The following is a 13,371-nucleotide window of genomic DNA, read 5'->3' as shown; positions in this document are numbered from 1 at the left end:
ATGCTCCCTGGCCAGTGACACAGTCCCACAGTTGCCAAACAAGAAAATCAGAGCAAGTCTAGTGGCAGTACGACAGGCTCAGACAACAGTCCAGTGGTTATCAGACAAGCTTGTTGTGAGGAGGGAGGCTTGAGGTCAAGCCAGGATTTGAAATTGGTGGATCAGGATCAGTGAGGTACACAGCCAAGTACAGGCATACCTGCTCAGAACTGACCAAGCATCAAGAATGGGAGCCTGAACTTCAGCTTGCAGCAGAAGGCGGAGGAGGCACCTGACAAGGTTCCACACAAGCTACTTAGCTGTGTTGTGTCAGTATTGGTCTTGAGCACAGTTGCCTTAACTGCTAGGATTGGGGAAAGAGGTTGCAGAGTCCGTTGTTACGCTCAGGGCCTTGACATGGTTATCTGAGGAAAGTTTTCACTATTTATGCTTGTAGTCAAAACCTGAGTTACAGCTTTCAGAACTCTAATTACATCCACTTACAGCTGTACAAAATAGCAACAATAATAATACTGTCCCTTGTTTCCTAGAAATTGTGCTATATTTTTTTAACTTGATTAATGTGATTTGCTACATTGCTGATAGAGCCTAGAGAGGGTCTAATTAATGCAAGCTGGAATTTAAGTTTGGACTTTAAACATTTGTTTAGAGGTATAAGCAGTTAAGGAAGGTAGTTTTACTCCAGCCTATTATCCTGGGTTAGTCTAATGAAAAGCAACAGTGAGAATTCTCTAGCACAGTAAATACTGGCATCTGTTCATACTTAGAAATGATCTACCACTTTAGGCATTTGGCGAGATTAAGAAATGGATTATATGTTGCTGTTGAAGGGACAAGAAAATTCTTTCCTTTGATAACCTGTGAAATTCTTTAGGTAGGCCCATACCCCTAGTTAAGTCCGAGTCTTCCTACTGAATGCAGTAGCATAACATATCCTTTCTAGCCTTTGCTGTCTGAATTTGCTTATTTCTCAACTAATTAGTTTTCTTCAACCTCATAAAAATAGTAGAATGAATGATGCTTCTGTCAATATCCAAACATGCACTGAAGAAATTAAAATTATTAGAAGGGACAGTTTAGTGTGTATTGTCTAAAATGTTCCTCCTTGTTAACTAAGAAATTGGTAAAACCATAAAATAGAATGGTCATTTGCCATACTATTGTGACTGAAGCTATCCCTGTTACACTGACACTGAGAAATATGCACAGAGATTGCAGGAACCTCACAAAAACACATTGGCATTATCCGTCAAGAGGATTCACTGCCGATTTAGTGTTTCCAGTACTATTACCTCTTGCTGACATTTCTAGTTCTGCATTGGAGTCTGCTCTTCTGCTTTACCCTCTTGAGTGAGACCTGTGGAAGTCTAACATGCAGGTTTCATTTGGGATGACTTGTTCATCACTGGGTGAAGTGTCACAGTCCTAGCCAGGTATTAGTTGCAAGTACTTATGCAGAGTGTTGGGACTTCTGCATGTTCAATTTAAATTAGTGCCAGGAGCTGTTAAATACCCTAGTACAAGGTTACATACTTGGTATTTTTTTCGGGACAATGTTGTTCTCCCAGGCAATTTTTTTTACTAAAGCCTTCATGAGTGCATACTAGGGATGTTAGTTGCCGTCACTGAACCTTCAGAAGAGAATGATGCAGTCTATTGTATGTCTTTTGTTTGAGCAGACTGACTTCTTCTGATAGACTCTTGTAGCTGATGCAAAAGCAAGAGCAGATTTCACCACACAAAGTTAAGACCATGTGAGAAGAAGCATATGAAGTCACAGAAATTTTTCTGTGGGTTTCCTGTTCAGAATGTTTATGAAGCACTGCTTAAGAAACAGAATTTTTCTTAAGTACAGCTAGTATATTGATACTAACTGTAACTGAAACAGTCATTTGAGGAACTTCACAAGCAAGTCTGGATTTATCCAATATAACCTTGCAGTCTGTGACAGTATCCAGTGCCATTTACAGCAGTCTTTCTGCAGATACCAGAAGTACCTGGCAAGGCCAAATCTTCTTGAAGAATCTGTTGTATTAAGTCCCCTTTCTTAGTTTTGTAAAGACTTGTGAAGCATTCTGCATACCTAAAGATTTTTGTACATCAGGGAAATGTTTCCTGCCACAGTTGAAACATGCGTGTTCTGGTCTCACTGAATCGTAGAATTGTAGAATATTCTGGGTTGGAAGGGGCCCACAAGGATCATCAAGGCCGGCTCCTGACTGCACCTAGGGCCACCTACAAGTTAAACCATATATCCAAGACTGTTTCCCAAAGATGTTCTTGAACACTGACAAGTTTGGGGCCATGACCACTTCCCTGAGGAACTGTTTCAGTGCTTGACCACCCTCTCAGTGAAGAATTTTTTTTCCTCATATCCAGTGTCAACTTCCCCTCATGCAGCTTTAAGCCATTCCCTTGCTTCCTATCACAGGACACCAGAGAGAAGAAATCGGCACCTCCCTGTCTGCTCCCTAGCAAGAGAGCATTGTAGATACTGTAAGGTTACCCCTCCATTCCTCTGTGCTTCACTGAACAAAACCTCCACAAAAGTCATGCCCTCTAGTCCTTTCACCATCTTTGTTGCACTGCTTTGGACACATTCTGATATTTTTATATTCTCCTTATAGTGGGGCCTAAAGCTTCTCACAGTACTCACGGTGAGGCTGCACCAATGACGTGTATAGTGGGACAGTAATTTTTTTTGGACTGGTTAGCTATGATGTGCTTAAAGCACCCAGGATATACTTGGTCCCTTTTTTTTACTTGGACACACTGATGACTCATACTGAGCTTACCATCAACAAAACCCCCAAATCCCTTTCTGTAGGGCTCTACTCCAGACTCTTGTCCCACAATCTCTACATTGATCTCTCATTGCAGGAGAGATTAACTGCCTCTGGTTTCCTTCATTAGAGATTGGTTGATGTACCTAGGAAACATTAATGACTTCAAGGGTAAAGCTTCTCTCTGTATTTCTCCTCCTTGTAGTTTGTGCTCTCCAGCAAGTAATCATCTTGGCTGAACTTTTCAAGAGCCAAAAGCACAGCGTCCCTGCAGATCTTATTTACTTTAGAACATAAGTTGGAAATGCACCATCTTGTGCAAGAATTACAATACTGTGGTGTCACAGAAATGTTACCATCTGCCATTCATTTCTATTCCATGTGATCCCTTCCCTAGTTGTGAGTCTTATCCCTGTGCAGAGACATCTCTTTTTTGGCATCTTTGTCTCCTAAGAAATTGCCACATGCCATGCACCTGGTAATATAAGACTTATCCTCCATCAGAGGAGAAAACTTGTGTTGTAAATACTTATGAATAACAATCAAGATTACATATTTTCCTGTATTAGAATTTTTATTCACTAAAGAGAATTCAGAGCAAGGTCTTTATATTCATCATAACTTTACCAGTTCCAAAATGTTGGTTTGAAAACTTAAATCAGCTGGAGACTGGCTTTTTCTTATATATATATTACATGCAGAGTGCTTCCATTTTATTGTATGTGAGAGGCATTTTCACAGAAGAGTGGTAGATTTTACTTGCAGCCCTGAGTATTTTATAGAAGTTGGAAACATAGTAGTAGCTCATGTAATTTACATGGTGTACACATTGACATGAAGTATATAACCTGTTAGGTGATTGCTTAAAGAGAAGACCCAAGATACATGTTTTAGCTAAACTATGATTTTCATCAGTTTGATTTTTCATCCCTACACCTGATCTGAAACTTGGTATGGAGAATTTTACTACCCATGCAATAAGGAGGAATTGTCCTTGACTTTAAGTAATAAGACCATAGCTGTATTAGATGAAAAACCTTTTTTAAACTTGCTATGCAATTTCAGAGTACCTCCAACAACAGTTAAGCATTCCTCTTGTCTTGCTAGGTCATAACATTTTGAAACCTTCATAATGATGAGGTCAGATTAAGTGAATGAAGCAATTTAATTTGCCAGCTAACAAGTATGGACAAGCATAGGAATCCCGTAAGAATGTTGCTGAAATCTCTGAAAGAACCCAGCCAAAACATATGTAGTAATTCTCTTACTTCTCTGTAACAAAAATGTGATAAGAACCACTAAGTAATTCTTGTCTGGATCGGAGAATTTTTCAGTGGACTTGTGGAGAGTCAGTCCTGAGAGCAGCCCTGAATGCCTTCAGTGAGCTTCTGTCTGGGTACCGGGTTCCCTTCTGTTCCATTGCACCCTCTTGCTCTGCGTCTTTATGTGCTACTCAGTCGCGGAGTTGTTGCTGACAGATGAAATACGTACCATCGAAGACTTCAACACTGACTCTCCAGCTCTAGAGGTTGTCTTTGTGCTCTTTAGCCCAACAGCGCTTACTGTTTCTAGGTTTTGGTTTTGTTGTTGTTTTTTAGTATTGAATACACTAGAGGAGTAATTCTTAAGCTATTTGCTTATGTTCCTAAAATATTTGATATGAATACAGACTGTGAGTCCAAGCCAGTTTAATACCCTTTCCCTAATATTGTGTAGTTTCCATTTCTTGACATTCTTACACTAGAAATTACGTACTCTAGGGTTTAACCAAGCCTTTTGACCAGATCCTAACATTGCTTCTATTAGCAAGGAATTCCTATAAGAGAACACATACACTATTAAAGAATGTTTAGAGAAGATTAGTTTTGGGGTTTTTTTTAATTTTTTAAGTAGCAAAATTATTTAAGGAGTCAAGTTTTGTGGTTTGAAGAAATATGATAGTAGTATAGTTTCAGAATGTGTCATATCTGATACTCAGGGTAGTAGTCCGGCTCAGTTAAGAACAAAGTATTTGTGCATTAAGTAGTTGGAGAACAGAAGCAGTCTGTTCTGTTTCAAAGATGACCTTTCATGTAGTTGGAGAACTGGGTCCTAATTGTGAATGCTGAAAAGAATGGCTTCAGTGAATACTTGGCTAATCTTCTGGCTAAAATATGTTTGCACAAAGACTGTTGTGAATAAAATAAGCTGTAGGATCCAAGTGTCTGTTGGAGCAGTGGCATGTGTTGTTTGAATGCAATTTGTCAAGTTGAAGAAGTACTTCAAAGGCCATATATTTAAATGTTAAATAATACCTCTTCAAATTGCAGAATAACTGTTTTAAGACACTTGAGTGCTTTCCATATACGCATTCACGCTTTTGAGATGAAATCACAAATGCTCAAGCTCTGAAGCATTTTCCCAAAGCAGTATTTGTATGGCAAATAAATGTTCTCCTTAAGCTTAGTGCACACGTATAAAACAGCATACTTGGCTTATGCCTCAGTATTTTGAGCGAGATACTCTGGATTGAGCATCTGGTTATTCTTTGCAGGTGTGTGGGGTTTTTTTGTTTTGTTTTACCTATGTTAGTATTCTGTTAGCTAGCTGTATCTCAACTCACCCTTTCCAGCATTCACACCTAGGTTGCCTTCATGTTTTTGTTTGGGTGCTTTGCTTTGATGTGTATTTGTTTTGTTCCTGAGGCCTCTGAAACAAGATCTTGTGAGTTCTTAAGACTTCGTTTGATCTTTTTATTTTTGTTTTTGCTCCCATTTTTCCAATGGTCAAAGGTGGCATGCTCCAGTTTGCTCAGTCTGTCCAGTCTGTCTTGTGTACAAATAGCCGATTTAACAAGAGATGGGTGCATTTTGTGCTTAATGTTTGTATAGATTGTGTATTTCTCTTGATGTAACTTTTAGTGACCAACAGAAGTCTAAACAGAAATCTTATCTTTAGTACTGAGCAGCAACATACCGCTGACACCATTGACTCAAGAGGTAAATGCATCAGCCATTGCCTGCTTGAATCTTGAACCTTTCAGTGTGGGTCATCTTTTGCTCTGGGGCTGCTTTGGAGCTCCAAAAGCTGTTCTTTGTACTTTCCTTCAAGCTGACTTGGATGCCCTGTCTGTCATGCTATGAGTAAGCATGACAATCACAAGATGCAGTTTTCAGTTATGCAGATCTTAGTTTCCAGAGAGTATGGTTAACTTGATTTTTTTTGAGTCCCTGAACTAATGATGTTATCTGCTCATTGAAGGAGTTATAATATCCTGTAACAGTCCCTTGGGATCTTGTCCTCTGCTCTAAGAAGACTTGTTTTTCTTTATGAATACTAGTTTGGCCCCAACATTCAGACAGTTGTCTACCTGTGTCCTCCTAGCTGAAGATGTCTTCAGCCAAGTATTAAAAAACACTTTGTTTCTCAGATGCAGATCTTTGGGTGCACGTGATAAAATAATGCAGGCCTTCATGCCCTAGGTGCTGGGAGATACCTGTCCTGAATCTGTTGTATTTCTTTGCCCAGTTCCCATGCCCTTTTGGATGTGTTAGGACACTGATCAGACATTTTCATTGAACCTGGGCTGTGTGAGTTTTTTGTGGCACTGGAAACTAACACAGTAACTTCTTAAATCAGATGTAATGGAGTAGCCCTTTGTCCAAATAGTTGGCTGCCCAAACGCAGTTGGCCCAATAGAGATGAGCCTTTCAGGAGCATGTTGTGCATGTGTGATTCCTTGGCTCTCCTGAAGTCTCATCTAAATCTTGTGGTTCACTTTGGAATTACAGTTCTTATCCCACATACCCTCTTGTGACCTGTTGAACAGTTATAAGACTTAATAACTGTCTGAGCTACCATTGCTTATGTTGCTAAACTGAATTTGCATTGCTGTAGATTAGGATGTGTACTCTCAAGGACACATCCTTGTATTCTGGTAGTGACTGTTTCTTTGTCAGTCAGACTTTTCCTGTAGATGTGGTGGGTTTGATTAACCTCTGCAGAGAAATGGAGTTTCTTCCTCTTGCTTTTTTTGCCACTGTTAATGTGATTTTTGTACTTGATGAGGGAACTCATTAGCGAACTCTGAAGGCATAAGTCCTCTCTGTCTTTGAGGAGAAAAGTTTACACATATCCTTTCTACAACTTCAGGTGATTTCAAATGCCTACCTAGCATTCCTTGCTTATAAAGTAGTACCAAGTGGTGATACCACAAGATCATCAAGAGCATGATGGTGCAAGACCTCCATCCTTCTGTCAGCACTTCTCATTGAATTTTGGAGCTAGATTTTTTGATCTCTGGAAATGGTGTAATTTGGTCAACCTGCCAAGGTGATTGTACATAATCTTAGCAAAGACACTGCTCTGAGACAAATGCTGATCTACATTACACCTCTTCATCTTGGACAGTCAGAAAATTCTAATTCTCTGTCCTAAAGCTGCTTGGTGAGTAGGTGCTGTCAACATTTCCTGTTTGGAAGGCAAATTACACCCTGTCTTTTTTGATGAAGCAAAAGGAAGATGGGATGCTAAAATAGGTAATCTGGAGAAAAGGCTGCAGGGATCATACAGACATGGTATTGAAAGTCCCTTAGCAAGTTAAAGCAGTTACATTTCACTAGGATGCTTAGATCAGTCAGAATGATTGCAAGGAACTTGGAAACAGGGCAGTGCACTATCTTTTTTGTATTGCCATAAGTGGAGTGGGAAAAGTTAGAGGTCTACCCCATATGTAGTACTAGAGCATTTATTAGGAAGAGTCTGGTAACACATATAGGCACATCCATGGTGCCAGTGTGTAGCTCATCTAGAAGAATAAGTGTTAAGGGAATATAACTTGGTTTTCTAATTTAACAGAGGGATGGTTGGACAAAGTGAACTGCCTGGCTGTCCAGGTGAACCTATCTATGTTCACTGATCAAGAACTCTTAACAAAATTCTTTGTATCAGTGGGTTCATGAAAAGTTGTTGCACTTTTAAGCAGCTAACTGGTTTGAAGTAGCCACTTTGTATACCTTTACTAAAAACGATGCTATTGCATAAACATTCAGGAATGATGCTGAACTTGGTAAAGAAAAACAACAAATCAAAATGAGCTGTTGTGTGCTAGAAGACTGAAGTCTGTCTCTGGATTATCTGTAAACATGGAAGCATGTTGATTGGGAACAAACATAATGACACTTTTTCAAAGACAAGGTCAATATTTTTATTAGAGATGGGTTAGCCATACTTCTGTTTCCTTCCATTAGTGTCTGATTGCTAGCTGTTCTGCAACTTGGAAGGGGGAACCACAATGTTTAAGGCATGTGTGCTGAGTGAGGGAAGAAAATGAACACTCTACATTACGAAAAAAAATTTTAAGCTTGCGTATTTGCAAGATGTGCATGTTCAGTGAGAATTCACCAGTAGGTAATCCAAATTCAGTCGTTGTTTAATAACTTCCTTTCTTGTCTTACATCTCATAACATGAAGGTATTAATAATGTGGATTCTGGAATTTGAATTCATGTAATAAAGTTGAATGCCATGTAAATTTGTGAGGGGGGAATAATACAAAATGGGGTTTCGTTTTGGATTTTGAAATTTTGGGGGGAGCTGCATACTTGATTTGTGAGTGAAATGTGATTTCACATATGAATGGTGAAGCACAACTTGCAGTGACTTTTTGTCAGAGAATCACAGAATGACCGAGGTTGAAAGAGATGTCTGGAGGTCATCTGGTCCAACCCTCCCCTGCTCAAATATAGTCACCTAGAGCCAGTTGCCCACAAGCACATCCAGAAGCCTTTTGTACACATTGATGAGATCCCCCTGAGCCTTCCCTTCTCCAGATGGAACAGTCTCATCTCTCTTAGCCTTTCCTTATCTGTTCCAGTCACTTAATCATCTTTGTGGCCCTTTGCTGGACTTTCACTAGTATGTCCATGTCTCTCTTGTACTGGGGAGCCCAGAACAGGAAACTCTTATTGGAGTTAACATTCTTCAAAAATAGTTTTAAAGCCACATGCAGTGCATAATAGTAAAGCCTGTTAGTGACTCCTTACTAAGAGACATACTAACAATGACATGTATATAAGTATTTCTAGTGAAACTTTTAATACTATAAAAACTGTGTTTTCTAAGTAACAGTGAGATGTAGTTGGTGGGGCTTGTAATTTAACAAAACAAAACATAAATGGAGGTGTCTAACAAAGAAGTATCCAGATTTTGTGACTTCAGCTGTCTGAAGTCAGGACTTTCTATGGCATCTTATGAGGGCAAAGTTGTGTCAATTTGTAGTTGAGTCAGAATGCTTTGCGTTCAGACAGCTTTGTTTACGTTCTGGGGAGTGCTGTAGTTCTCTGAGTTTTTTTGTGTGGTTAAATAAGAAACTATAAATAGTTGGTATCAGTGCATATTGTTAATGGTCGCCCTGTAACAGTCATAAGCTGGTGCCAGCAGGGCTTCTGGATTATGATGCTTGTATATGTAATGGAAAATCAGTGTTGATAGGAAGAAAATGCTCAGTGGGTCCATTTTTTTTTTCCTACCTAATGTTGAATTCCAATTTACTGTTTAATTTCTTGTTAAGAACTCAGCTTGTGATAATCATGTATTTTCTTCGTCTTGGCTCTGTTCAGCCTTGAATTTCAGCAGTAGGCCACTTCTAAACTGAAAATGAGGCAAGAGCTAAAGGATACAAGTACTTACCTATGTGGATTAGAAGTTGAGTTTTTTATAGACCTCATTACAAACATATCCCAGAGTGTTTTCAATTTATAAATACCCATTTGTGACTTACAGTATGAGTTTTTAATATTGAAATTTAATTATAAGAGATTATTTTAAATGATACAATACCAATTTTTTAAACCTCCAAAATTATTTTGGGTGTTTTAAACACTGAAGTTTGCAAGGGGCAAAACAATACTGTAGATATGAATTTAAGAAAGAACTAATTTTCAGATACTGTTTCAGAAGTTCCATGTTTTATATTAAAAGCTAAAATGATTGCAAAAAGTAAAAAAGGTAAAAAGGAAATGTAATTGAAAATCAAAACCACCAATTCTGTATAGTAGGGATTGTAATTGTTCCTCAGAAAGCTACTACGAATAATCCTGCATGTTTTGAAATGTTTTCAGTGGGCCTTCTCTCCAGCAAAAGGTACCTGAGATCATAAGGGTTCTGCTGTACCACTGTATACATTCATATACAACTCCCCAGTCTGTTTCCTGTCACTGTAGTATCTTGTAGCCTAGCTTTATTACACAACATGGAGACAAAAACCCCATAATTTTGGGAATGATTTGCTGAATTTGCAGCTAGCTAAATGATAATAGTTTTCATCTATTTCTTTTGCTATATTAGCATTAGAAATTCTTTTCGTAAATCTCAGCTTGGCTACAGTATCTTTACTCTTTGGAGAGGTAGCAAGCAAAGAACAGTTCTGTTTTGTATTTTTCACTCCCCTTCCTTTTCCTTATTCTCCTTCCCCTCTCCCTTCCTCCCTCCCAGCTGAAGGAAGAATGAACGGAGGGATATATGAATAGCTTTAGATTGGCTGATGCCAGGATGGAGGGCTAGGAATTTCTGATTTTTTTTGTTTTTGTTTTAGCTTTTTATCACACTATTTCTCTTTTAGATAACAGGTACTGGAAAGGATAAAGAGAAACAATAGTTGTGTCAAAATAAAGTGGAATCATGAAGAGTTTATTATTTTATGGTTTTGTCTCATAAGTTAATATTTCAAGTTAGTATTTGAACAAAATGAGGCCTATAACTTATTTTGAACTCGGAATTTTACCCCCAAAAACCAGTCACAGTATATGTATTTTAATAAATACAGTTTAATAATATGCTGTTGGACTGTTTAATTTTTATGCCTCAGGGTAGCACTAAGCACTATTTCTACTTTTAGAAGCTTCCTCTCATTAGCGTAGTACATTCTCTTATATAGCACCTGTTTTTAACTCCAAATCTGAATCTACAAATGTAAAACCTGACTTTTGAAATATTTGCTTTTTTGAACACTCTTCTTTAAAGGACCTATCAGGATCTCTCCCCAAAATGCTAGAAGCTTGAAGGATAAGGGAGGAACAATGTTGCATGGCCCAAACACATGTGCTTTCGTCATTAGCAAGGTACAGCATGACCTCATGTTGACCTCAAAGGTAAATCGCTAACAGGGAACAATTATACATGCCTGTGAAAGCAGCTTAGTTTTGAACATAATCAAGACAATAACTTCAGTGTGTAGAATAAAATTAAATTTACAACTCTATCTGTCTGCCTTTCTCTTTCTCTCTCTTGTCTCTCTCCAAGTCTCTTCTTGAGAGAATGTTATGTTTTTTTATATATGTGTGTGTTGCGAAATAAAATTACTTTTCTAAGAGGTCATAATAAATTCCTAAATATGGGGAACGCAAAGGATCTTGTATCCAATTTAGTCAAATTGTGCATCTTACAATGAAATGCTCTTTTTAATGGAAAGGTTTCATTTGTTGTCTAGAGTACTGATATTGCAGCCTTCAGAATGTGTGTCTATATTACCTTGGGGATTCTTGTGTAGTTCTGAAATGTATAGATCATTTAGATTTGTGGGAAAGTTTTTTAAATATCAAAACGTTAATTTTTTGTGTGCTTATCTTAGACTGCCACACAAACCTATGACATTTTATTTTTTCATGGAAGACTAAATATTGTGTAGCGTTATGTGATACATCTCTACATATGGTGGAATATGATTTAGCTAGCAGTTCTGAGCTATTTGGAGAAGAATTGCTGCCAGCATCTTGGAACTGTTAGCCATATCTGTCCCATAGGATTTGTATAATATAATTGATTGACATGATTTTTCTTTTCTTTTTTTGCTAGAATGAGAGAGCATATTCCTTCTGTGGAACAATAGAATACATGGCTCCAGATATTGTAAGAGGAGGAGATACAGGACATGATAAGGTATGTTCTATCTAAGTTTATTACTGAAAAGAAATTAATTCTTTAGGCAACACTGTTGTTCAGCTTGAGGGCTTTTTGTAAAATGTGATAGTGTCTTATTTAAGCATGCCTTATTTCAGGTTGTCCTAAAATAGAGTATTGCCTAGATTTAAAAGCATTAATATGATGTATTTCAGTTTTTAATCTTAAGTAAAAGGCATATTTATAAAGGTATTGAAGCTTATTTGTGTTCTATTAAAGGTTTGTTCTAAATGTGCAGTGGGACAAAAAACTTTAGCTTATGCTTACTTCCTTTTAAATAAAAACTGTTTAGTTCAGAGTGGAAAAATGACTGTTTTGTGGCTAATTCTGATACACTTTTAAAACTGTACATCAGGGGAATCTGTTATCTTTCTTGAAGTATGAAGTGAGCTATTAATGTTATAGATGTTCTCAGACTGCAAAAATTAATTCTGTTTAGCTTGAGACTCAAGTTTTATTATGAATTAAAGTGCCAGTAATTGATGGGAAAGATCAAGACATAGTTCACAGATGATATTTGAAACACAAAAACCCTACTCCCCAAAAGAATTCTATGGTATCCCTAGACAAGCTATTCTGCTTGATCACTATACTGAGAAGTTTTGGAAAATATTTAATCTCTTTGCTTTTTTGCTGTAGATTGAGTTGACTTGTCTTTGGGGGTCATGGAATATAGCTGATCACAGTTCCTCTTGTAACAGCCATTTTAAGCAATTGAAAATGTTATGTCACCCTCCATCTCCTTTTTCTAGACTAACTGGACTCAGTCAGACTTTTGCCTAAGAAGGTTCTTTCTTCTCCTCTCAACATTCTGCTTCTCTTTGGTCTAAGTTTGCCTGGGTATTTCTTCAGGTAGAGAGCACTGTGGTGGGTGCAGTGTTTCAGCTAAGAGTTGGCAATTTGAAGTGCAGCAGAATGATTATCTCCCTGACTCTTCTATTAAACATAAAATGGGCTTTGTCTTTTCACTTAGTCATTGTCTCACCCCTACTCTGTACTCCACTGTAACCTCTGCATCTTCTTCTACTCTACTGCTTATCTAGTCATTATTAAAATGGAATTTTACAAACTTACGAAGCTCTTTCCTGCACTCTGTTTCTTGGTTTAGTATTGACAGTTTCAGAGCATCTTTCCAATGCATCAGTCACTTTGAACTGTGATTCTCTTTTCTCAAGTGTTTACCAATTCAATATTGTTGCTGATTTTAAGAGGAATCTCTGTGCTGTTATCTTTGGTTCTGTCTGATACTTTCACTGGATGTAGTGCAGAGCCATACAGTATTCTATAAGAAATAGATTCACAGTTTTATACCAAATGTTAGCTGATAAATAAGGGCAATTCTGCATTTACCTATGTGATGGTAATTGCTTACACCACTGTCATGGTTTGAACTCGGCCGGCAGCCAAACACCGTGCAGCTGGTCACTCACCCTCCCCCCCGCCCAGTGAATGCGGGAAGAGAGTGGAGGGACACAAGGAAACTCGTAGGTTGATATGAAAAAAAGTTTAGGGATTGTAATGAATCAAAACAATAACGGAAAGTCCAAATGGGTAATGCACAATGCAGTTGCTCACCACCCACTGACCAATACCCAGCAACCCCTGGCAGCGATCATGACAGGACGAAGATCCCTCCGCACCAAAGATCCCTC

The 13,371-nt window shown here is 38.1% G+C and overlaps 1 protein-coding gene across 9 annotated transcripts in view; it reads left to right on the top strand.

Moving 5' to 3' along the window:
- RPS6KA5 (ribosomal protein S6 kinase A5) overlaps positions 1-13,371 on the top strand; it is an 82,143-nt gene that overhangs the window by 38,802 nt on the left and 29,970 nt on the right. For 5 of the 9 annotated variants that reach the window (XM_074824940.1, XM_074824939.1, XM_074824937.1 and 2 more), the window contains one exon: positions 11,615-11,698. In XM_074824940.1, coding sequence (XP_074681041.1) covers positions 11,615-11,698 — 84 coding nt within the window. Of the gene's footprint in view, positions 1-10,783; positions 10,912-11,614; positions 11,699-13,371 lie in introns of all 9 variants that reach the window. The other 4 variants (XM_074824943.1, XM_074824941.1, XM_074824944.1 and 1 more) reach the window with 2 other exon arrangements.

The sequence above is a fragment of the Strix aluco genome, chromosome 4 (assembly GCF_031877795.1).
Source record: "Strix aluco isolate bStrAlu1 chromosome 4, bStrAlu1.hap1, whole genome shotgun sequence".
NCBI lineage: Eukaryota > Metazoa > Chordata > Aves > Strigiformes > Strigidae > Strix > Strix aluco.
This window is presented reverse-complemented; position numbering and strand designations above follow the sequence as displayed.